Source organism: Gallinula chloropus, assembly GCF_964237585.1.
Source record: "Gallinula chloropus genome assembly, chromosome: 1".
NCBI classification, from domain to species: domain Eukaryota; kingdom Metazoa; phylum Chordata; class Aves; order Gruiformes; family Rallidae; genus Gallinula; species Gallinula chloropus.
This window is the reverse complement of record NC_140085.1, coordinates 60,857,908-60,884,617: the sequence shown is the minus strand read 5'-3', so window position 1 is coordinate 60,884,617 and position 26,710 is coordinate 60,857,908. Positions and strand designations below refer to the sequence as shown.

At 39.6% G+C, this 26,710-nt stretch overlaps 1 protein-coding gene across 1 annotated transcript in view; it reads left to right on the top strand.

Moving 5' to 3' along the window:
- Positions 1–26,710, top strand: part of OTOGL (otogelin like) — a gene marked incomplete at its 3' end in the record, with an annotated part of 98,574 nt that overhangs the window by 36,957 nt on the left and 34,907 nt on the right. The window contains exons 26-31 of the mRNA XM_084275507.1: positions 13,698–13,832; positions 14,279–14,425; positions 15,958–16,077; positions 18,270–18,386; positions 21,114–21,270; positions 21,795–21,821. Coding sequence (XP_084131633.1) covers positions 13,698–13,832; positions 14,279–14,425; positions 15,958–16,077; positions 18,270–18,386; positions 21,114–21,270; positions 21,795–21,821 — 703 coding nt within the window. The remainder of the gene's footprint in view (positions 1–13,697; positions 13,833–14,278; positions 14,426–15,957; positions 16,078–18,269; positions 18,387–21,113; positions 21,271–21,794; positions 21,822–26,710) is intronic.

Sequence of the window (26,710 nt, the reverse complement as noted above, 5' to 3'; positions counted from 1 at the left end):
CACGTATCGCATTGTCTTATAAAAGATCTCTTACTCTTAGATGTATATGAATATTTGTACAAATCTTCCTCCTTAAAGATGCAAAAAATAGGGGTTGCTTTACCTGTAAAATCGTCTTGCCAGTATGATGTGGTGGAAAGGCAGGGTTTAGTTGGTTAATTTTTAGGCTGTTCAGACAGAGAGGTGCGTAGGACAAAGTTATGCTGATTTCTCAAACATTAGTGTGATGCTGGAATGTTTTCCTTTTACAATCAAATGTCACCTGCCACTCTACTGCATGAGAAAGTACCTGTCTGGAAGTGAACCACAGGGAGCATTTGGAGTCCAACAATAAAGTTGGCAGCCTAATTAAAGCACGTGACACACTGCCAACTTATCTTCAGGTGAACCTGATGATACAAATGACAATAATGATGCTTATGTAGATCTGCTTTACCAACTTCTCAGACTTTTTTTCAGCTATTCAGACTGCTTGGGTGTTTTTTTTCCATACTTAGCTAATGTGAGAAAGTATGGCCTAATTTGTTCATGATTTTTCTTTCATCTTTAGTATATGGAAAACTTTCCTGTACTGAAGGACTGTTTATTACAAATTAGGCACTGCATAATTCATAATTATGTCTTTTTAACAGATGATGTATATGTGGCCTCATTTTTGACTGTGAAATGTTTGGAGAAGTTTTAGTGGGGGGGGGTGGGTGGAAAAGAAACAAAGGATAGGATCATATGGCAGATGCCCAAGAGCTTGGAGGGAACTAAACCGCAGAACTGATGAACTATGTGATGTGCAGTACTGGAATCAGAGGAATGGAAGATGACAGTATAACCAAATATTTTAAAAGGACTTCATGGCTGAATTTTGTAGGAACCAAGCAATATTTCTGATTTACATTTGAAATAAATGAATAGAAATTACAATGAAGAGAAATGACAGTTGGGGAAGAGTTGAACTTTTGTTTTGTAAAAGAAATTAATGCATGATGAAACTTCTTAGTTATTCCATACAGACAATAAACATATGGATAAGGATGATCAGGTTGATATGTGGTATTTTAGCTTAAAGAATTTTGGAGACAGATTTCAACAAATATTTGTTAGAGTCTAGACTCTCACAGGATCAGAGTGAGGATTCTTTGAGACATGAATTAAGTTACAAGTTAAAAGATAGGAATAAATGAACTTTTCTTTAAGAATAGAGAAATCCTGGTGACATCCCACAGGTATACATGCTGAGACCTGTGTTCAGCATCTTCAAAAACAATTTCTAAAAGGTCGTGTGAGGATTAAGATGGCGTGTGCTCGTGGTAAAGAATCACTCTTACAGCTGAAACAAAGATGAACCACCAAAAGGTTCAGGAGATCTTACAGCAGAAAATTGCATGTCAAAAGGGAGGATGAAAATCAACAATGAAACATGCAAATTAGTGATCAGAAAAAGCAACTGTAACTATGCTACCAGGAAGACAGGCACTAAATTAACTACTGCTATGCATGAATGGAATTTTATGCAAGAAAAATATATGAAATAGTTGTGATTGCTATCTTCCTAGTGGCAGCCTGAGTGATAATTGTTGCTCCTTGAGCAGAGGTTTTCACAGCTGTCTCCTCATAATCATCCTCCCTTACACAGTGGCCATGTGGTATTTTTTAATAGTAGTATCAGCATAATATAACGAGTCTCCCTAGAGCTACTCTTTGTTCAGAAGGTAGGCAAGAGAGTGCTATCTCTTACAGCTTGTTACCCAAATAATCAAGTCAGCTGAAAGGTGGGAAAATACGTGTAGTTGTAAAAGTTGACACGTCTTGCCTAACATCCTGGCAAGTACAGCTGTCCTGGACAGTCTTGCCACCTGAACCATGCAACTTGTTCTGCAAACAACATTTATAAAACATTTTTAAAATTGAATTATAGAACAGTTTACATTGCAAGATACCTTTAAAGACCACCTAATCCACCCCCATGGGGAGTATGTGCCGTGTGCTTCATGCTCCTTACCTGTAAGGCATTACAGATCATAGATTTGACAGCTACTAGCACACAATCCATTGACTTAGTAGTAGTCTGCAGCGCTGTTATGAGGCTGATTTTTGTGGACAACATATAAAAGGCTCACCAAACCCCTGAAATCGAAATAGCTGAAGTGTTTGTAATATTGGATATACAACACTGTGAGAACTTTATTCTCTCCGTTTTACTGTTTTTTTTCCTGTGGGACTGCTCTCTTATATACTCTCTGCTATCTTATATGCTCTAAACAAAGGTGGTGTAGCAGTGCAACAAAGGAAATGATAGCTACAATAACTTTGTTGGTATACTAGTTCCTCACAGATGTAGAACTGAGTCCAAGAATTATAAGCTGAATCCTATGTCCCCAGTGGCATGATAGTGGAGTTCACAGCCACGTTACCAGCCCACGCTGTTTGATTTGGCTGTCAGCCTCCTGAAATGTGATCTGTTTGAACAGCTCTTTAATTTGTCCCTCTATTGCACTGCACCAAAGAAAGGAGTCATCCTTACCTTTTACTATGTTTTTAATAGGAGCTCTTGTGCTCTTATGGGAGAAAAATCAAGTATCAGCTTTCAGCCAATTATCAAACTTCAAACTTTGTTTTCAGTATCAGTATCATCTGTCAGGCTTTATTGTTTAAGATGACAGTAGGGGTATGAAAAAGCCTTTTATAACTAGTTCAACAGATATATCCATCTGTCTCAAAACAACCAAAAAGATTTAATGCAGTAATTAAGAAAATTAGGGCAGTAACGTCGCATGAAATAACTACGTCTTTTTCAAGGAAGCAGGAGTTACATTTCACCATGATAAGTCCCTGTATGAACAAATTACATTCACAAAGATACAAGTCTTTCCTTCTGACATTTTAAAATCTCAGTAATTTCAAAAGAAAAGAAGAAAAATCTTGGCAGACCAGTTATTTTAATTTTTATCAGTGTAGATCATGTAGAAGCTTCATTTTAGCTAATCTGAATATTGATTAATTTAAGCCAACCAATTTCTTAATTGAAAGTACTTGAATAGCTTTATTTCTTCAATTTTCTTGCTTATCTTCTGTCTTTGAAAATGCTATGTTCTTTCCCTAACAAAACGGTGTTTTTCTAGCAAACTCTTACTGTGTGTTGTCTATTTCTTTCACTTGCCTGTTTCATAGACTTCTGCTTTTACAGTAAAATTGCTGTCTTTCTATCCCATGCATTGGCCTTTTTTTAGCTTTCTGGTGGTTTTCAGTCCTGCAGTTCAGTGCTTTTATTACAGCTTGTAGGGTCAGTGCCCTTGGAGCCCCTCAGACGTGTTCTCTTCTGAGAAGCAGAATCCTATTTTCTCTGGTTTGTGGGACTTTCCAAGTAAGAGTCTAAAGGGGTTGTCTGTCCATTGGAAGGAATAGCCTTGAATGAGAGGAAGGTCTGTTCTAATATCTATGTGCTTTAAAAAAACCACTCAAACCAACAATAGATCAATCCACTGGAGTCTTTCCATTAATTTAGTATGTTGTCAATAAGCCAAGAACTGTATCCTGAAAGATGAAGGTCATAAGAATTAAGCCCTCATCCTCAAGTATCACATTTTATAGACTTTGAAGTATGAGATAAGAAAATTTTAATTTCTTTTCAAATGACATTAAGGGTTTAGCCATTTTAAAGTCAGCTTTTTAATCTTTTTGATGCAGCTGTGAATGTTCTTTTAAAGCCAATGTTATCACCATGTTTAGTGTGTTGGAGGATTATGAAAGCAACAACCAGACGTCTGATCAAATAATTAAACTCTTATGCCAATTATAAATGAAGATGTAACTCTCTTGGGTCAGGAGACACCACACGAGAGCCCATTTGTTTAGGCAAAGGTTCATTTAACAAAGCATGCATGATCTGGTGAACCAAGTTTCCCAAAGGACTACCCTACTGATGAACAGTCCCCACTGTTAGACACCTGGTCTGTTCAGGGGAATACAGCAAGGGACATCTTTTCTGGCATATGCCTTCTTTTGTAACTTGAAGCAAGTCTGAAGCTCTCAGTTTATGATGCTTTCATTAGAGTGCTTAATGCAGAAGTTGGTTGATACATTGATAATCTGTTACCCATTACTTGCTCCTATATTTATCTTGATTGGTGAATTTATTAAATGATGACTGGGAATAAGCTGGAGCAAGCACACACAAAGCAATAATTGTTCAGTTCCTCATTTGTCACATCTGAAGAGGCAGAAGCAGCTTTTATCCCGTTTCCTCTTGCTGAAGATCTGTAATTTTTTTTGTGTAGCCTTTTTCAACATCATTTGGGCCAGCCTGTAGATGAGTGAAGTTGGTCAAGGTGTAGAATGAAATAGTATTTTGAATGGTCTCTATCTGTTTGGAAAATTAATTCTGCTCTCTGTTAGCCACGCTGTGGAGGAATAAAGCTGCAGGTTCATGATTAACCAACATTCTCAAGCTGACTGTTCATTGTTAAGACAAACATTTTCTTTTATAGACTCCTAAGATTGTAATGGAAAAATGAATAATGATTAATTTGAAATTACAGATGTTTTAAATCAGAAACCTGACTCTAAAATTAATTTTCATCTATTCAGGCAATAAATCTAGCTTGGGCTTCCAATCAGAATGCCTTTAATTTTGTGATTAACACATCTAATCCTCAGAGCCACATTCTAGAAAATAGTTTCCTGAGTAAGTGATGTGTCAAAATATGTCCACCTAAACCACTTGTCAAATACTTTATAGCAACAGTAACTGTGTAGAAATAATGACGTGTTTCTTGACAATTTGCGTGCAAATTTGTGTCCAAAAAAAGAGAGACTATGTTTCACTGAAAATATTATTTACTGTGAATGGTTTCTGTGCTCTGTTTACAAAGAGTACCAATAGTTTGCTTTTCATCATTCCCATGATGTTAGAGGAAACCTGTCTGGATGCTGTCTTTTTTCCTGAGACTCTGGAAGTCCTATAAGGATCATAGCAAGCTCCTTGTAGGAGACACAACTTTCCATCCCCGCCTTCAGCTGGGAAGCACAGGGCTCAAGTAATGTTGGCTTGTACCCATTTTTCCATTTGTTCTACTCCTTCTGTGAACAAAAGATGTGCTTACAGTTGGCAATGGATTTATGCTCTGGTTCCATTTTCTCCAGATCAATGATTTCAGACTCAATTACCTCTATATGCCTTTCCATTTCTCCCACCTGATTTTCCCTACCATTAAATTATGCAGTGAGTGAACTACTTTTGTTCTCCAGCAAAGGAAAGATTTCTTTCAATTTGTGCAGATTAGCATGGAGTGCTTCCAGGAGAGGCTTGGGGAAAAGTTTCTTGCCATGAGAATGGCAATTTGGAGGCGTTTGTGTGCACGGTGTGACTCAGAAGTTGGATCCTCTTTCTGAGGACCTTGCCATTTAGCGACCACACAGCTTGAAGAAAGTGACCTTTTCACCTTGAATTTCTGCTTTTGGGTTAATGTTCTGCATCCAATGGCCTTTTGGCCATACTAACTCTAAAATGTTGTAATCTGATGGCTGCCTAAAAATGCAGTTCAGTGTAAGAATGACTGTCTGGGTTGGATCGCCTCCGGTGGGTACAGCTTTGTGTACTGTTGCTGCCCATCCTCTACTGATACAGCAGGAAAAGATGAGAAAGAGTCAGCATCGTGTGATGCTGTAGGGTGTGGTGGCAGCAGTGAAAGGAAAGTCTTTTGCTGTGTTTGAGGTGGGAGGATGATCGGGCTGGTCAGCTTTAGGTGCTGCTTAGCAGTTTGTGGCCTCTGACTCTGGGTGTTATCGGTGATCTTTGAGAACTGTGAATTAATTTTACTCTGGTTTAGGTCAGGATATGAGTATTTTTCTTTCTGAATGCATAGAAATGAAACTTCAGCATTGTAGATGAACACATTCAACGTCTGTTATATTTTGTCGTGGTTTCACCCGGCTGAGGGCCAAGATCCACGCAGCTGCCTGCTCCTTTAAGGAAAAGAGCAGGTTAAAGGGAAGAGGGAAGGGGGATGAGAAGTAAGGGAAGGGAAAAAGGAAGAGAAAGGGGCAAATAACCCCAAAATCAAGAAATTAAGAGGCCCGTGGGTTGGGATAAGGATATTTTACTAAGATAACAGAAAGATACAATGTAACAATACTGACAGGACTTCAAAGCAAAATATATGAAGCTGTTGATACACAATGCAGTTTCTCACCAAACCCACAACTCAGGCCGTGCCACCCAGAGCTGTCCCAGAACCCGACCGTCCCCCAAGAACCGCGCATCCTGGAGCCTCCCCAGGCCTTCCTCCCGTCAGCCCCCGATATCCTGGGCAGGACGTAACTGGCATGGAATACTCTCTTTGGTCAGCTCGGTCACCTGTCCTGGCTTCGCCCCTCCTTTCTCATGAAGAGCTGAGAAAGTCCTTGACTGTCTGACAGCAACTAGAAACATCAGGGTGTTATCAGCACTAGTCCCATTTTACTCTCAAACACAGCATTCATCTGCTGTTACAAATGAAATTAACTCCATCCTGACCAAAACCAGGACATATTTAAAAGAGGAGAAGCTTTGTGCAAGTCACAGCTTTCTAGGTCCTGCCATCCATCATTTGCTGGAGCTCAGAAAAGGCAAATTTATTACTACTATGCTTTGTGCTTTTCTTTTTTCTTCCTGTTGTGTTGTGCTTTATAATTGCAACCAAAAATAATTACATTTATCATGCACTTGTTAATAAATCAATGCTAACAGGTCTCCATATAGATACCTGTTCAGATATTTAAAATGAACACCACCAACCATGCTGTTCATTTGTGACTCAGGATAGTTTGTGTTGCAGAATGTGTCGCTTGGAAACAAATATATGAATGTTCCCAAATCCTTAATCTTTAGAATATCTCATTTTTAATTAGAAAGGGATTGCAGTAATGTGACCTGTGCAAAAGCCAAATCTGATACACAAGCAGGCAAAGCTAAGGAAATGAAACAAAAGAAAATCTGCTTTAAATGATCTTTTGTTAAGCCTTTTAGTTTAGGTCTCTTAAAATACAAAAAGGGAAAACAAAACCTTTCCGGTGATCTCTGATTAATCAACTTTTTAAAAATTAAGAAGCAATGACTTAGAACAAGATTTTGAAGTAAATCAAGTAAAACATTCCCTGCCAAGTACCTTTCATTATTAGCAATAGATTTACAATTTTTTTTGATTCAAAAAATATTGTTGACAAAACCTCAGAAACCCCCAAACAATTCTATATTGCCATAAAATCTACTGTAAAAAACCCAAACCCCTATGCATAATACAGAAAATATGATATAATGATTTATTTTTCCTGTTGCTTCTATACATACACACAGATACTTGTAATGCATCTTTTCTCAAGAGTTGTTGAGAGTTTATTCTGGCTGAGGTATATCCTTTTGGGAACTGATTTTTAAAGAAATAGGGAAGAGTTATCATGGATGCATTAGCAGACATCTGGAAGTTGTCTGAGGGTGAGTCAGTAGCTGAAAAAATCTTACTCCCTGTGAATTTGCATCAGTGAATCTACTCAGTCATGTTGCTCATCTATTCTCAGCAGTGCTACAATGCTTGAAATGTGTCATCTCTTACAGGTGATGTGCCATTCTTATAGGTGTATTACAAGTTTCTTTGCCATATTTTAAGTAAAAATACATAATCTGCAGCTCTGTAGAAGACACTGAGGGAAAAGAATTTATGTGCATGTGTGTGCATAAGCAATTTAGCTCTTAGGTTCTAAGAGCCTAAGATGTGGGTGGGTTTTTGTGGTTTGTTTTCTTTTCTTAAATACATGTATAGAAATACATACAACCAGTGGAAAAATAAGTATAGAATCATAGAATATCCTGATTTGGAAGGGACCCATGAGGATCATCAAATCCAACTCCTTGGCTCCACACAGGGCCAGCCAAGTCAGAGCATGTGACTCAGCGCAGCGTCCAGATGCTTCTTGAACTCAGCCAAGTTCGGTGCTGTGACCACTTCCCATGGGTGCCTGTTCCGGTGCCTGACCACTCTCTCAGGAAATCCAGCCTAAACCTCTCCTGTTGCAGCTTCATGCCCTTGGGTTCTATCACTGGTCCCCAAAGAGAGGAGATTGGTGCCTGTCCCCTCGCTCCCCCTTGTCAGAAAGCCACAAACCACGATAAGGTCACCCCTCAGCCTCCTTTTCTCCAGTCTGAACAAACCAAGACACTTCAGCCTCTTCTTGTAAGACTTCCCCTCCAGACCCTTCATCATCCTTATTGCCCTCTGGACACTCTCCAATAGTTTTGTGTCTCTTTTGTACTGTGGTGCCCAAAACTGCACCAAGTACCCGAGGTGAGGCTGCACCAACGCAGTGTAGAGCAGGACAATCCCCTCCCTGGACCAGCTTGCAATTCCGTGCTTGATGCACCCCAGGGTACAGTTGACCCTTCTGGCTACCTGGGCACACTGCTGGCTCATGGTTAACTTGCTGACAACAAAGACCCCCAAACCCCTCTCAGCTTGGCTGGCCTCCAGCATCTCATCCCTCAGTCTGTGTGTGCATCCAGGGCTGTCCCTTCCCAGGTGCAGAATCTGGCACTTGCCCTTGTTAAACTTCATGTGGTTAAGTGCTATTATTCTTCTTTTTCTCCCTCCTGTAAGAGGATCGATCACCTACTATCTTTCCTGTAATACTGGTTCTCAACTTTCACATGGATTTCTTTCCACACGGGCAGTGTGCATCAGTGCCATCTGCTGACTCAAAGAAATATTGCTCCAATGTTTGAATAGCTATAGGGGAAAACATTAGAGGATGTAAAAGCAGGGATTAAATAAAGTTGCATAGAATGTGTATATGTATGATTTTGAAATGGTAGAGAAGAAATTCTCCCCTCAGCAAAATGAAAGAAGCCTTCTAATAGGAGATGCTGCTTGGTGTAAATTATGAATGAGTTTTGCGCAATTAATGTTTTTTCACTGATCAACTGGAGATCAACCTCACAAATAATGTCAGAAGAAACTAACAGAGAAAGATCGTGGCTGGTGCCAAGCCATTTATCTGGTCTCTAAAAGAACTTAAATATTTATGCCTAAATGCTCACTGAACTTGGGCTAAGATGCTTTACTTCTGCTAGGATCAAGCTCAATAGAACTAATAGTTTCAAACATTAAGTTTCTTCAGAAGAACTTCAGAGCCTAATAAACCACCACAAAACTAACTCCAAGTTTCCATGGAAGGTTAAGTCTGAACAGAATTAATGTTATCTCTGTAAAAATATGAAGGAAGGAGAAAGCAAATTCTTCTTTTTAAACCACTATGTATTTTTTCATTATTTCTAGAGATTTTTGCATTTGTTTGTGCATTTAAAAACATCTAAAGACTCATTCAAAAAAAAAGGAAAATGGAACTAATCTATGTCTATCCAGTTTCTAGTACCTCCCTAGATGCTTTTATGGCCACTCTAGATTGAAAGAGGGTGTTCTAAGTAATAAAACAAAAAAAAAGGGGGGGGAGGGAGGAGATCAGAGTATTAAGAACAGAAAAGAATCAGCAGTTAGAGAGATGTTAATGAAACTTTCAAAGAAGATAAATACAGAGCCTTTAAAATTGTCTTCTTCCAGGCTACATTTTGTCTATGTAAGCAACTGCACAATCTCATTGGTTGACAACGATACAAAATTTCTAACAGGACATTGAAATAGAAAGTTTCTAACAAAAATAAACCTTGGCATTCCCAAGCACTACTAAAAAAATAAAATTTAAAAAAAAAAATAAAAGCAAAGAAGTGCTTTGCTTTTCCAGCTAGGAAGAAATATGGAAAAAAAGTGCAGTGAAGTCTAGAAAAAGCATGTCCTGAGAAGCAGGACTGACAATGAGCTTTTGACTGACTGCCCAGAGCTGTGACTCTGTCTTCCCTGTTGCTTGGCAACTCCATGTTATCACAAAGAAACTGATATTAAGTTGGAACAGGCTGGATATGGTAATTTACGTGGGAAGATACTCTTGCAGTGGGAAAACCATTTTATTTCTAGTTTCTGTCAGCATAAGTAGGTTTCACATGATGAACTGTAGTACATCCCCTGTTGGGTGCATTTTACCTAAAAAGGTAAAGAGCGACTCTGTCTTGGAAAGAGACTGTGCAGGGGAAAAAAACAGAAGAAAACTAACAACCCCCCACCTTGTTATTCATTAGACCTGCTCCTGGTGACTGCTCAGGCATTTCTTCCAGCAGCAGTGACATAAGCTCGTGTTCATACCTGTGTGGATCCAGCACAGATTAGAGAGATGGAATCATTGGATCATTATCACTTACACCATTACAGTCCCTAAGAGCTGTCAGGATTTGCTCAAGACTTCAGTGTTTTGCTAAACACCTCAGTGTTTTACTCTCTTTACCTAAATAATCCCTGTTCTTTCTTTTGTGTTGGCAATAGTTAAGTGCTAAGTTTTGGTTGCATTATATTTTTTCCATGCTGAAAGCAGAATAATTTGAAGTCCAGGATATTTGTCTTTGAATTTGGCTGGTACTGTATAGGTGGGCAAAGACCCAATTTTTATTGAGGAGTATGAAGAGAGTGGCAAGGGTATGTATGTAAAGCAAATCTTACAGTGAAAGATTTGACCCATAAGAGGTAAATAATCCACAATGGTGTTTTTATATTTGGGTTTAAGTCTAAGATTAAATTAGAATGAGAAAAAGCACAGAAGATTCAGTACTCAAGGTGAAGCCCTTTTTCTTAAATGTCTGGTTTACTCATAGATCTACTGAACCACCACTGCTGTCTCTCTGCATTTCCATCCTGCATCATTTCTAGTAATTTAACACCAACACGCAGTCCTACAAGTAAGGAAGTACTTCACATGTCTTCAGGACTCCCTGTTCTGGCTTTGGTCAGCAAAACACTCCCTGTCTCCAGGGTTCTCTTTACTGCAGAGTTAACTTGAAATATAACTCAACTTTTGCCCTTGGCTCAAATCCCAACCATACACAAAAACTCCTGACTTGAGTATGTTGATGCTGTTCGGCTGGAGGGATTGGCCTGGGCTGTCAGAAGGCACAGGCAGCAGCTTCAATTAGCATAGCTAATACAGCTACCCTCTCCTGCTCCAAGAACTTGCCTTCATTGCCAAAAAAGGTGTATTTTTACTGTGGGATAATTAGCCTGAATTAACTATCCTTATTTAAAATAAAGCCCTCTATCTCTGTTCTTAAAGTAAAGACATTGCTTCCCTATTAACTCAGAGTGTTCCCTTTTGCTGAGGCTAAGCTAACTGAAGAGGAATGAACTCCGAAATGAAAACAGCCCACAGTGTCCTAGGCATCAAATAGACCCATGGACTGCAAGCAAGGCCCTTTTCTGAACCGACTCATGATGGGGAGGTAGCTTCCTTGCTCACTTTGCAGTTGGCCAGCACAGAACGTATCAGCTTGCATCCTATCTACCAAACTAATGAGTTTGTCTCCTTTTTAATTTACCACATCACCTCCTATAAATCAACACAATGCTCTGGGATGTTATCTGACTTGGAGGGGAATAATTACTGGACTGACTCCAGCAGCAAGCCTGGCTTAATTAAAACACAGTGTATTTCCCAAAAAGGTATTGGCCAATTTTATTCTGAGTACAACCTAAACCAACTTTACAACAGAAAGAAACAGATGAACTCTGCTTTACCCCAAAGCTTTCAGTACTTTTAAACTGAGTTCCCCCGCTCAGTCATGAAGAGCTGATTTCTTACACCCCCTTGCTACTGGCAGCTCGTGGCTAATTCTACCCACCTTATCTTCCAAGCTTATTGCCACACATACCCCCTGTTTCTTTAGTCCTGGCACTAGGGTAATGTAAAGCTTTCAGGCAGCATCCCCTGCCTTATGTTCGTCGCATTCGCTCACGCTTGCTGTCGAGTGTTTTCTGTGCCAAGAAGCAGCATCCTCTGGCTTGTGGGCCATGCTAGACGAAGGGCAGAAAAGCTGCAGCACCTCCTCTGTGTAGCAACAAAAATACCTTTACACTTTCCCATCATCTAGTGTTGGTTTTATTTTTTTTATAAATTGATAGTGTTCTTTAAACAGTTTGGTCATTGTGATTTTTACTAAGGGGTGAGGGGGAGGGGGGGAAGCAGCTTCCTGTAGCACCCATATTTTCTGTATGCAGTGTTTCTCCCTGGTGAGGAAAAACTGCTGGATTTTTTATTTTATTCTTGAATTCTGGTTATCACAGGAGAAATAAGTGTACAAAGGTGAGACAAGCAAGGAATAGTTAGAAGAACGTACCCAGCACCTTTCAGGGGTACACTGACCAAGGGAGAGGCGCACTGACCAAGGAAGGGAGCAACGCTCTGTAGAGAGATGCTGTGCATATAGACCAAAGCAAGGGATCCTTCCCACTGTGGCCAAGCTCTCCAAGAGGATTGCTTGGAGCCAAGAGGACTGGGGAACTGCTGGAAGCCACCATTCCTGTCATGCCCACAGTGCCCATTAGCACCTGCAATTAGTTTCAGCTAGTCACAGGCTCAGTAAGTCTTTAAAGGAGGGTGGGAATAAGAAGTTTAAACACTTTTTTGTTTCAAGCACTACCCAAGTGTCTCATATATGGCTGGATGACTCAGGAAATGAGATAGATGGCTTGTCACCTCCAAATTTTTTATTTCATATCTGTCCCAGGTTCGTAATGACTGTAGGGCTGAATTTGATCAAATATTAAACTGGATTCAGAAGCACTGTTATTTGCTTGTATTTATGTTTTGAAGTTAAGTCTCCAGTCTTTTCTGTAGTTATGGCTTCTTGTTGACTTGCAAAGATTGGTTTAGAAATTAACTAAAAGGCAACTTAAAATAAGAAATAATAAGAGTAACTCAACTTTATTTTTGCTTGTGGTAGCTTTATCAACTCTGAAAATACAGTTGTTCTCCTTCAGTACCAATCTTAGCATGGGGAATTAAAAGGGGTGTGTGTGTTTCTCTGAGGGTATATAAGAGCTGCAGAAGCTGTAGGTCAATTAACAGACATGTGGAACCAAGGCACAAAAGTGATTTTAGGTGATTAGAATGCAAAATTAATTTACAGGCTGGAGAGACAACACATGTGGGATTGGGAAGGCAGTAAATTTGAATTTTTGATACTAAAATGCCAGCAAATTGAAAGATAAAATAGTAGACAAATCTTCTAAATTTTAAAGAAAAAAAAACACAAACAAAAACATCAGCAGAAAGCTTTACCCCCTCCAACAACATTGAGTTCAACTCATGGTTTTCTGAATTTTTATGAGTGGTGTTACAAAAATTGTTCTGTTACTGACAGATGGTAGATTTCTTGGTTTTAAAAATATGAAAACAGCTTGATCTCATGTACCTTGGTTTAAAAATAAAGCTCTTTTTATAGCATGTCTCGATTTTGACAACCATTACTGTGCAGTAAATATTGGATTCCACATATGAGCACATTTTAAAAGCTTAAAACAGGCTTTCATTTTAGGGGTAGGCAGATTCTCTGAGTTTGTGAAGTCCTTAGAATGAGGACTCACAGCTGAACGTAATGGTTCCCTGCATTTAACTCCAAAGTTTGATTTGTGGGGTCAGCTCTCAAATTAAAAATGTGTTTTCTTAGTTGGTAGCTTTCTTAAATTTAATTTCCAAGATGTGTAAACACTACGTTGTCCATCTTTTTGTGTTGGTAATCTGCAGGAGTGAAATGCACTCGAATCTATAAGTAAAATGCTTTCTTCTTCATATTGCAGAGCACAGATAACTCAAACATATCTATAATTGCTCAGAACAAAAAATGTTTTGACAATGATATTGTTTGTTCAAAGAATGTTTTCATCACTGTTGGAGACACTGAGATTTATTTTAGTGAGCCTTCTGAGAAGCAGGTTAGTTATTTTCTTTCCTTTTTGGGTTACCCTTTAAGATAAGCATTGTAAAGTTACAACTCTAAGGAGCGTGTTTTTGGAAAACATCTCCATGTCTGAGTGAATGTGGTAGAAGTGCCTAGGCCTGGACAAAGCAGCAGCTTTCATTGGTGTTTTCAAGTTCTGTTTCTCTTACAAAGACTTCTCACAAGCCTCAAGCAGTCAAAGCATATTGACTTTGTTTCTTTCCACTTGGTTTTGAAAGGGAAACCAAAGTACAAAGTCAAAGCAAGCTTGAATGATTATAAACACAAAATATCAAAGTATTAAGCAACATTCTAGTAATATCATTGATCCAGCTATAGGCTAAAGATTAAGTATTCTTCGTTATATGCTTTGTTGTCAATTGGCTGCATACCTTGGTAGATTTACTGCATTAGATCTTAATAAATATTCATTTCTGTCAGAAGACCCTAAGGGGACATGAAAACAAATCTAACTATCAGCTTTGGAAGGCTGGATATTATACTGTGATACACTTTCCAGAACAGGACATTACAATTCTGTGGGATAAGAAGACAATGATGCACGTTAAAGTTGGACCTCGATGGAAGGTGAGCAAAATAAAAGCCTGAGATTTTGTGTACCCCTCTTTGTGGATAATGTGTCCTCTTGTTGAATAACTGTGATTGTCTTTTCCTCATGACTAACTTTCCCAAGGATATATATGTTTACCACAGTATTCAGCTACTAGAATTTCCCAGGTAAGAAGAGACAGAGAATGTCATTTAATGGCTGGACTCCCGAAAAGGAGTGGCTCCTACATGCACAGTTACTCTGTTGCTTCGTGTTGCAACCTGGCAGATGTGCAGTGTTTCAGATCTGAATCAGAGTTAATTGTGAGGTGGGAAGAGAGGGTTAGTTTTGAGTTTCCCTGTTTGCTGTATATTTCCTAATTGCTGAAGCCAATGATAAAAAAAGAGAGCCAGTTTATAGCACAGATTGGATTGGGCTGATGATGGAACTGCACCCTGAGATGTAACAGAGGCTGCTGAAATGAACAGATGGAGTCATATTTTGGTTTTAAATTAAGAAAAGAAGATACAGGAAAAAGCCTAGACAAAACCTGACATTTAAACCCAATAAGTGCACTGTGACAGGGTTCAGCCTTCTCTTGCCAGTTGCTCTTCTCTGTTTCATTCCTACACCATCATTTGCCTCGGTGTCTTTGAGTCTTGGCAGAACAACTTTATCTGCACATTCACTAATTACATTCCTGCTCCATCTCATCTGTGAACACACACATTGAGAAGGGACTCTTTCCAGTAAAAGAAAAAGAAAACACTCAATGCTAGAATAGATTGAAGTGTGAGTCAAAGTCACAGTGACCATCTAATCTGGTTTTAAAGCAACATTATTATAAGCTTTTGTCCCAGTAGCCATAAAACACCTGACACACAAGCTGATTTGTCAGTCAGTGATATACACAGTCAAAAAGTTTCTTCTGTTTTTGAGCAAGCTAGCAGGGAGCTGAGTTCTACAAGTTGTATGCAGGGACACAAATACTTCTGTTTCTAATGACTCTTTCTTCCAGATCCTCTGGTTCAGTAAGATAATGTCTGCAGAAATATCATTTCTCTACATATGTATGTGTAGGTGCATGTATATATACCTTTTCCATCAGCAACACGTGCTCCAACACAAGAAAGTTGCAGCTGTCTCCTTTGTAACTGCTATTACAAATGTTCTTGCTATTGTGAGCTAAAATTAGAGACAGCAAGTTTTAATGACAACAACTAATCAGGCTTCACAATCGTGAGGTAATTCACCTGAACTTTTGACTTCTGGCTTGGATGAACTACAAAGGGTTCAGAAAAAAATAAACTAGATTCCAGTCTTTTTTCACAGGCAAACAGTAAGAACAGATTCTGGAAAGCATGAAGAAAAAAGGAAAACGTAAATTCATATTAAAACTTATTTGCACTACGAAACTGTAAGCATAGCAGAGTGTCAGATGTTTTCAAAGTACAGGTTAGAGTTCTATTCACCCTTTTCAGTTTAAGAATGTTTTGTTCCATGTGTGTAATTTACACCAATTAGTGTCTGAGAGTATATGTAGAAAAAATAAATCCTTCTTTTCTTCTAGGGAAAACTGGCAGGTTTATGTGGAAATTTTGACAAATATACTTCAAATGATCTGACTACATCAAACAACATGGAGGTGAGAAATGCACAGGTGTTTGGAGACAGCTGGGTGTTAGGACAGGTAAGTCCCATGTCCAGTAAAAATTTAGAAAAAAAGGATGAAAATTTTAATTTATAAATGAATGTTTTAAGCACATATTATACAGGCATTTTCTAAACTCATGGGCAGCATAGAAGAGATAAATTTAATGTTTATGTCTGTAAATATGACACAGTAATAATGTCTTGTGTCATAGAAAACATGTACTGAATTTAAAAGAAACCAAATAGTCTCTTTAGGGAAGAATATATTTTTCCCTGTATAACATAATTATCATAGCTGTCTGCATTTTGACCTTCTACAACGTTAGATACGTTGCTTCTTATGGGATTCAGCCCATTTTTAAAAACAATTGTAACTTCTCTAGTGTTGGAGGCATCAGGATATTGAAAATAAATAGAATCTGAACGCTGGGAAAAAAGCTCTGGAAAAAAAGTTTCTGAACATTGAAAAAAAGGTGATTTTAAATTTTTTTTAGATGCAGTTTGTAAACAGAACAAACTGACAGTGGTAAAGGGGTGAGACAGAAAAGTCTCAGAACAGCAACAGTCATAACCCAGTAGGAAAGTTTGCTTTCTGAGGAGAAAGGAAGAGGCTGTAGAGAGTGGATGACTGCAACTGTGTTTTATAGCACAAAAGAATGGGTATTGTATTTGTGCTAAGAAGATGTAAGGTTTTATAGACTTGTGAGCCTCCTGAAAAATCAGTATTTGTAAAGTACTCCCTTGGGATGTCTGTGAGAACCAGTTTTTAATCCGTTCTTGTCTTGACTCACAGCAGGAAATTGAACCAAACTCTCTTACCTCATGAAAGAATGTCATACCTATTCTGCTTTGGAGTAAAGACTTTGAGGCTTGTCTCACTCAGTATCTCCCTTTGGATTTGTTTTACTCTTCATATAAAATGCTTAAATTGTGTGAGCAGGCAAGGCAAATGTGTAGTGTTGGTGGTTATACTGCTTATCTAGATGGCAGTACATCAAGAAATGTGTAAAAACTTTTTATGCAGTGTGTAAATTTGTCTTTTCCAATTTATCAGTTCAGTAGCTGCTTTTAAAAAGCATGTAGTGTTTGCAGCCCAAACTTTCACTTGCCTTTTTGCAGCTATATATATGTGTGTGTGTGTATATATGTTTGTAAAATCTCATGTAGTCTTCTGGCCTCTGTGGCTCCCAGAGCACTCAGGATCTGAGTTCAATATCGACCTCACAGGCAGACAGTGCTCAGACACACTTGACAGTTCATCTGCCTCCACTGTAGGCATTAGGGGTTTCTTATTTTATTATTTGAGAAAGGACCTTTGGCCTTTGTAGAGATGTATCCTGGTCATCTTTTCTGCAAAATCTAAATACTGTAAAGGAGTATTTGATAGCTGGAGGCCTAGAATCCCACTTTGCTACTGGGAAATATGCTTGCATTGGCACTGTGAAGCATGGGATGCTTCCAAGGTTTCTCTCTCCTGGAAGTGGCGGCATATTCCTCCCTGCAGCAGTGTCTGAGCATTCACACAGGAAGGCAGCATAGGTGGGTGACTGCACTGCAGCTGAGGCTGTGTTGGGACACCCCAATGTTGCCTATGGATCCATCATTGCCCCCTCCTGGGCATTCCTGCTGCACCAAAAGGGTATGGTTTTGGATTAACCCACGTTTTCTGTGCCAAGTGTAATTTTATTATGTTTTTCTGTGCCTTTCCTTTTCTTCTTGAAGAGAGAGACTTTAAGAGAGGGAGTTGTATCTTAGCCATTCTTGAGTTATCATGATGATCTTTGACTCTATTCTTTTTTTATGGGTTGCTCTCTTCCTACCGCTGCTTCTTTATTTGAACTTACAGGGGTAAAGCCATCTGTAGTGTGACTCCATTTAAAGTCAGTGCAGAACTACCAGGGATGGATTTGGACCACGTATTTGTTTGTGATGTTACAGTTGGTTGCTCTGGTAATGATTATAATGTGTCACAAAGAAAACATTTTGTCTTTATGTACTGAGCAGACAGCAGGAACATTTTAGTGCTTCAGAACAAAACACAAAGATTCTTTTTTGTGCAAATGTTTTCAATTACAGCAACAAATCAGGGAAAGGGGAAGATGAAGGAGATAGCATTTAAACATGATTTTTGGTATGCAGGTATTGAATTATATGATACTACAGTGTACCTGAGTTCATGGTAAACAAAACTTCATAAAAATATTTGTGGTGGTTTTGCTTGTTTTTAAGTGCAAGAGCCCAAACGAAACTCTAAGACCATGTGAGATACATCAGAGGAAGTTCCCTTATGCCAAAAAGGAATGCTCAATTTTATACAGTGATGTTTTTGCACCTTGTCGCAATGTGGTAAGTTTATGAAATATCCAAGACGTGCTTTCATGCAGAAAAATATTAAAATTCCATTAATTCATTTCTTCTTTCCATTCTCCTCAGTCTGAATGCCATAGAGGATATGGAGTATCCTGCAAGTACCTCTATGTGGGTGGGCTATGTTTGTGCAGAGCTCCTCGTTCTTTTCAAGACTGGAGCCTAAATATAATAGTGATAACTGGGAGCCAAGTGTTAGTAGACTGGATAGCCAAGATTCTGTTCTCTTTAGGTTTTATTTATATCTTTTATTTATATAGGTAACTAAATTTTTAGGGATTATATATATTGCAGGATTCTAAAACAAACATTTGTATAATGTGCCTACAGCTTATTTTGAATTAATTTTTTTGTTAACTGTCCTGCTCAATATAGAAATAAACATGAGAAAGCAAGATTTCAGCTTCAGACCTATCAGTATTTTTAATTATCTGACTGCTTATCATCTGCTTTTTATCCAAACTCTGAGGCTTGGTGTCCTTGTTTTCCCAATACCTGGATGAGCCTGGAACTTAAGTTACAAGAACATACAAAAAGTTCAGTCTAGACAAGATGGGGACAATAACAGCTTGTGTGGAAATCTTTTATTCCATTTAGGCCACCCTTCATCACTGCAAGACATGATCTTTCCATTTTCCTTATTTATGATTTTAGCTTCCCAAAGGTATTTAGTTATCGAAGGTGTTTCTTTTACACCTGTGGAAGTAAGAATCTTTACAACATTTCATCTCAAAGTCTTATTTTCTGTATTGCTATTAATACTAAATGAGATCATTAGATGTCCCAGCTGAACCTCCTGGCTTTCAGGACTGAAGTTTGATATCAACATGGTAAGGAATTTGCCTGAGGAGGAGGTTGCAATAGCTTAACCCAAGAGATTTGTTAATGTTGACTTTAGTTACTATGTGAAGAATTTTTTCAGCATGTGCCTGAGAACATAGTGATGACTGTATTTTCAAAGTGGAATGTAATAAATAAAAATGGAGCTTTTGAGTTTTTTAAGAGCTGTATTATTGTAACTCCTAAAGAAAGTTTTTTTTTGCTTGAACATTCATTTTTTATATCTTATCCGAGTCATGGTTAAAATTTGCAAACTTTATACCAAAAATTTAGCATAATTATGCTAAAAATGCATGCCAGGTGCAAAATGTCTTTTAACTAGTAGTCCTATTTTCACATACACATATCCATCATGTATGGGACAGCCTGCAAAGCAATTACATTTCAGGTGATTTTACAACCTATTAATCAGTGTGTGAAATTATGGCTCTCCTGTCAAGGCTATCTGCAGCTGGTTGCCTGGGTGGAGAACAGGGTGCCAAGGGAAAAAGCCCAAGCAATGACTGACACTGGGGGAAGGAATGGTTTCAAGAAGTACTTGGAGCAGTGCTCTTACAGTTGCTCCTGCTGTGCAGGTGATGGAGGATCCTGCTGTGCATGGAGGCAAACTTCTGCCCATGGGACAGGCAGCCTCAGAGTTCAGCTGAGTCTGGAAACACCTACTTTCAGGGAGGCAGAATCTTGCATCTCTTACTGGCAACGATCAGTGGATTGCAGTTGCCCAGCTAAGCGCTGAACTCAACAGGGGCTAAGGAGCCTCAACACTCACAGAAAAAAGGTCTTCTTCATAACTCCTGAACTGAGCAGGAGCTTTGACCCAAGCCTTCCAGGTTTTCACAACAGCTGGATGTTGCTGACCAATGGACAGATGCTGTCCTGCTGACAGAAGAGACAGACTTGCTGTTTGGTGGCTCCTGAGAAGCTATTACAGACATTTTCAATGGAGTTCATGCTCATGCCCCCACCCCAGTGGCATCCCTGTTCTCCAAATAAGAAAAAGAATGTAAGAAAAATGGCATCTCTCTCCACTGAAGGCAGAAAACCAGTCTTCATATCTCTGCCAGCTTCTAGCAACCACCAGCTGAGAAGCTGTCTATGTGTTAGATAAGCGCTGCTTTGTTACTGTGATGGTATTTCTGTAATCTGATGTGTGCCATATGAGTGCTCTGCAACTGAGCTAGACCAGAGTATAGACTGAAGGAAAGCATTGCTTTAAACATTCCGGGTGTTTAGTAAGAACAGTTTTCTGGAAATGTTCTCAACATGACAAAAAAGGTGATGAAAATCCAAGAAATAGTGTATCAGGTAGAACTATGGAATAATGGGATAGAATTTCAGGATGGTTGGTAGGGCATGGGTTTCTGATTTGATGAAGGTTTGCAGGCAATGTATAGTAAACCTTAGTAAGTGCAAAACATTAAGCTTTTTTTCCTTGACCAAATAGCCCCTCTACAAGTTGTTCCTTTAATTACTTAATGAGAGATGCAGCTGTAGGTCTGCTGCTGTTCATGCAAAACTGACAGGATGGCTATAGATGGCAGCATTTACCTTATCACAACTGAACTGCCAGCTTCAATAAACTCCAAAATCAATGAACAGCAAGTGTGTGGATAGATGTACTCATTAATAGTCACTGAGCAAAATTTTCTCTTGGCCTGTAACGTGGGTACACGTTGCTTATTCAAAGAGTACTTTTTGTACAGGAATATGCTCAGACCTTAAAAAAAATCAAGCCAATTATTTTTGTGTTAAACTATTTCAGTCAACCCAGAGGTAGCACTCCTGAAAATGGTGTGACAGGAATTTGTACAGCTCATGCAATTAACTCACCAGGCCTCTTTTTTTCCTTGTTTCCCTCCCCTCCAGATTGATGTGACTTCTTTTGTCAAAAATTGTCACACAGATACGTGCAACTGCAATCTTGGTGGGGACTGTGAGTGCTTGTGTACCAGTATTGCAGCTTATGCCCACAAGTGCTGCCAGCAAGGAGCAGCGATTCACTGGCGATCTCCATCGCTCTGTGGTATGTACCTGGGCTGGCCTTGCACCAGAACTCACCTTTGAGGCATCTTTCGCTTTTTGCTGCCCAATAATACAAATATGACAGAGGCAGGTGGATAATAATTGTACTGCTTCACATTTTTCAAGCTTACTATGTGTTAGCTGCTAGTTTTCTACACCTAGATGACGTCTTGAAGAGGACTGGCTGTGCTCAGGGTGTGACAGCATGCCTCTTGGAAAGGCACCGCTGTACTTCACTGGAGGTGCCTTCAATGTTGTGTGTAGGGCTGCAGTGAGATTCAGTCTGCTTTTCACTGACAGCACGAAGAGCTATAGAATAATTCAAGCTTTAGGTCTGCTGTCCTGGCACATCTGTTTAAATACAGCTGAATAAAAGCCTGTGGAAATAAGGTCACTGATTGAAATACAATATGGGAAATTAAATTTTCTCTGACGAAAGTGAATTTTACATTTGTAGGATGCAGATGTCCCTAGATTATGTGGTTACTATGTCATAATAATGTGCTTGTTTTCTTTTTCTTTTAGCTTATGACTGTGAATATTATAATCAAGGTATGTAGTATTTAATGTTACTGTCTTTGATTCATCCTTGTGTTTATATACCTTGCTGGATACGCTTATTCTTCATGCTTTCTAGCATAGAATCAGAATCTTAGAACCATAGAATCAGAATCTGTGGAGGTTTAGCCCTGGCTGGAGGCCAGACGCCCACCAAGGTCAGTCTATTACTCCCCTTCTTAGTTGGACAGGGGAGAAAATATATATTAAGAGGCTCAGGAGTCAACATGAGGACAGGGAGAGATCATTCTGTCATTGACAACATGGGCAAAACAGACTCAACACAGAGTGAAGAAAACTATCTAATTTATTACACTACACTACAAAGAACAGTGAAAACCGGAGTTGGGAGCGGGACCAAATTTTAAAACAAACACAACCAGATCTTAAAACACTTTCCCCCAACCACTCCCTTCTTAGCCGACTTTAGTCAGGATTTTGCTCCCTTCTTCCCCCCACTCACAGTACAGGGTGGGCAGGGACTGGGAGAAAATGGGGCTCTCGGTTACTTCTTCATGAGCCGTTTTCCTCTTTCAGATCTTAAAACACCTCTAACCTCCCCCCCAGGTCCCTTCTTAGCAGACTTCACCCTAGTCATGATTTCACTCCCTTCTTCCCCCTGATCGCAGCACAGGGGGCAGGGACTGGGAGATGGGGGCTTCGGTCAGTCCCTTGCAAATTGGTATCCTTCTCGGCTGGGGTGGGGGGGCACTCATTCCACACCCTCCCCCTGCTGCACCGTGGGGTCTCACCCACGGGAGACAGTCCTCCACAAACTTCTCCAACATGAGAGCCTCCCCCCAGCAAACTTGTTCCGACGCAAAACTCTCTCTTGCTTGTCTCTGTGTCTCTGATTCTCCTCATGGCTGCAAGTGCTGGCAGAGGTTTATCCCAGCGTAGGGTCACAGCATCTTCTCTATGTCTCCACCTGCTCCATCCAGTGTGGAGCCCCTCCACGGGCTGCAGGTGGGGTCTCGGCCTTTTCCATGGGTTTCTCCACGGGCTGCAGGGGCATCTTTCTCTCTGGCACCTGGGGTGCCTCCTCCCCCGCCCTTCCCCAGCCTTGGTGTCCGCACAGCTTGTTACATCTTCTCGCTCCCTTCTCCGCTGGCAAAATGCAGCTGCTTCCATTTTTTTTTTCTCCTATATGTGATTCTCAGGGGCGCCATGACTGTCTCTTGGCCTTGAATTGGCTGAAGTTTACACTTCGAGGCTGGCAGAAAACTGTAACTGCTGCTTACAAAAACCATCTCAGCAGCACAGCCACAGAAAACTCCCAACAGAATCACAGACTTGTTTGGGTTGGAAGGGACTTTAAAGACTACCTAGTTCCAACCCCCCTGCCATGGGCAAGGACACCCTCCCATAGACCAGGTTGCCCAAAGCCCAATCCAACCTGGCCTTGAACACTGCCAGGGAGGGGGCAGCCACAGCTTCTCTGGGCAACCTGTGCTGGTGCCTCACTGCCCTCATAGGGAAGAATTTCTTCCTAATCTCTAATCTAAATCTCCCCTCCTTCAGTTTGAACTCATTACCTCTTGTCCTGTTTCTATATGTTCTTGTAAACTGCCCCTCTCCAGCTTTCCTGTATGCCCCTTCAGTTACTGGAAGGCTGCAAGCACACCAGCCATATGCTAGAAACAAACCTGCAAGCCATGGTTCCAAAATGGAATCCATTTTTATACAGCCTTTAGCTACAGATAATTCCCCACATTGACTACTGTAAAATATGGAAGGCATCTTTGACATACTATTCTAACACCTGTGATGCTTTTTTAAGATATTTCTCTCTACCCTTCTCATTTTTTGTTTCTGTAAAAAACAATAATAATATTCAAGATGCTTTTCTTAAATCAGTTCACACAGACTAACCTTGGAATGAAATATGAGTTTAATGAGCTCAGCAAGTTAGCAAAGCAAATCCCCATGATCCTTTCTACTCTATGTCCAGGGACAGTAGTGGCATGGAAACAAACTGTAGTTGTAAGCAAAACAGCACATCTGCCATCTCACATGAAACATGATAAAGTGTGCACTGAAAATAAAACCCTTTGGAACTTACCCTGAGAAGAATCACTGTCAGCTGCAACAGTGCTGGAGGTTATCTCTTTTCCATTCTTCCTGCTCCCTAGGGTAGGATTGCATAGCCACAATCCCTTGAGCTAACTGGACCTTCGAATCCATTAGAAAGTAGAGGTATGAGCAGCCTTGAGTATTTTATGTCATTTTGAAGCATATCCCTTGTCTCTTTAATATCATTATGTCATTATACTGGCTTTTCCTTCCCTCTTGCTCTGCTATGGATATCTAAAAGACTGTTCTTCTGTGCAATATTACCTGGATTTGTCCTATATAAACAAGAACAGACAATCCTACATTGTTAAGGAATTCAAATACTGATGCATTACTGTGTGACTCAAAAGGATGTATATGGTTATTGCCATTTGAATTTTCATCTCACTGAACTAATTGCCTTTGGCACAGGAGAGATAAAAGGTTTTTTCTCCAGAAGTGAATGGTGCGGATATAATGCATTTTTGATGAGTCTGAGTTAAGATTAATTATAATAACAATTAATTTGGTATGATTTCTGGAAAGAAAAAAAAACCCTCAGAAATTTTATGAACATTTGTCACACAATGCAATTATCTTTTAGTTTTTCATTCTGAAGTGGCTTGCTTTGTTTTATTTTTCCCTCTTTCTTTGACACAAAAGAAACTACTCTCCATAACTTAAAACCTCAATTGAATTAATTAATTATTTTTTCTTTGATTTGGTGTATGTAGCTTTAATATGTCCCTATTTTTAATGGGTGAAGGTCAGTGGCCCAGCTGTGTTAAATGTCTTAATGTTTTAATAACCTCATGATATGCAATGTGAGGGTGGATTAATGCACCGTGCCACATATCTTGGCAGTCGAGGAGTTCTAGATGGATGTTAGCCTGTGCCTCTACTGTTAAGTTTCAGAACTGGGACCTATTATGTTTTGAAATTGATAGGTTACAGGTTTTTATGCACAAACCTCACAAGTATTTTACTGTAAAGAAGAGTTCCTTCGAATAAGTATTTGTTTAAGAAACAGTTCCTGTGGCATCCAGCCTTATATTTGGATACTGTGCATGTGATTTGTAGGAAACAAGTTATTGAAAAGGAAGGGAAACTTGACTAAATGCAATGATAAAAATGTGACTTTTGATATATCTTCTTTAAAAAGTTGCATCCTATAATGAACATCACATTGTAGATGCTTTTTTTCTGCTTCAAGGAGTCTGGCCCAATATAGTAGCAGTATAGAAATCTTGCCAGGTATAGCTGACTTTCGATAATTTCAAGGGAATTTTGTCCTATTGAAAAATGGTTTTGGCTCAGATAGAGGGTTTGGGTTTTTTTTTCATAGTCAGTGTGGTAATATATTTTGGATTCGTGATGAAAACAGTGTTGATAATGCACTCATGGTTTGTAGCTACTGCTTATACAGCATCAGGGCCATTCCTGGTTCTCACATCACCCCACCAGCGAGTAGGTTGGGGATGTACAAGGTGTTGGGAGTGCACACAGCTGGGACATCTTACCCCAACTGACCCAAGGGGTATTGCAGAATATATGATGTACTCAGCGATAAAAACTGGTGGGGTGAATATGCTGGGACTGGAATGTCTTGGGGTGCCACTGGACATCGTTTGGCTGATGGTAAAAAACTGGCATCTTTTTGCATCACTTTTCTTGGTTTTCTTTTCCTTTGCTTCTTTTCCTTTGTCCTCCTTTTTTTTCTTTTTTTTTTTTCTTTTTTCTAAACTTACTCAACTTTCTTTACCTTAACCTGAGTTTTTTCAGTTCTTCCCCTTCAGTTCTCTTGGGGGATAGCGAGTGAGCGGCTGTGTGGTGCTTAGCTGCGTACCAGGCTTGAGGTCAAGGATGGTGCTATGCATGTTTCCACTACCAAATGCCAGCAAAACACCTTTTGGGACTAGGATGGCTGCTCCTTTGATTTTCTTTATTCTGCATGCTGTCTAACTGTTGAATCTTTATGGAAACTTTATCAATTACAGCTCACTCCTGCTTTAGCTCAAGTCATAGGCAAAATGTCTGTTAATATGTAGGGATAAACATTAACTGATTTAGAATAAAGAGGCTTTTCAAGATAAATTGTCTCGTCACCTCTTTAAAAGTGGTCATATAGTGGCAAGCTTGTGGGCATATGAGCTCCAATGTAGTTTCCAGTAGTTATTTTCATGGAGTTTTCTTGATAAATTAGTGTTTAACTTCTAGCTGAGCCAAATCTCATTATTAAGAGAATTCCTTCCTTCTTGGAAGAGTCATATTTGAAAGGAGTTGTCTTAGGTTGGGAAAGAGGTTCAATCTTCCCACTGTAAGGATTAAAACCCTTCACAAAACTCACACATTTTGTTTATTACTTACAAGGTAAGGTTTTAGAAGTATGCTGCTCTTGGTTCTTTCAGTGGGATACAGTGACAGAGATGGATGCTGTTGTAGCTGGATGTATCCCTGTGAGTCTTTCCAGCCCAGCAGAAATAGCTCCAGGGGTTTGCTGCAGGGCAGGTTAGGCCAGCACCATTTTGGCAGTGGTACTAGTTGAGGCTGTTGTCACTGTTACATTGGCATGAGCTTTTGAATGACAATGTGGTGAACCAGACTGGAAAAATTAGCTGGTTATTTTTCAGCCGGATCACTTCACTGCTGAAGCACTTAGGATGGCATAATAAATGGGGCAGTGGGGGGGCAGAAGCAAGTGGCTTGTGGGAGAGAATGAAGTAGACAACTGCTTAAGCAGTATTGCTGCCAAAAGTTGAATTGCAGCCTTATAATTTGATTAATTTTTTTTTTTAAATTGCCCTGTAGATCTTAGAACAGCCTCAGTGTCT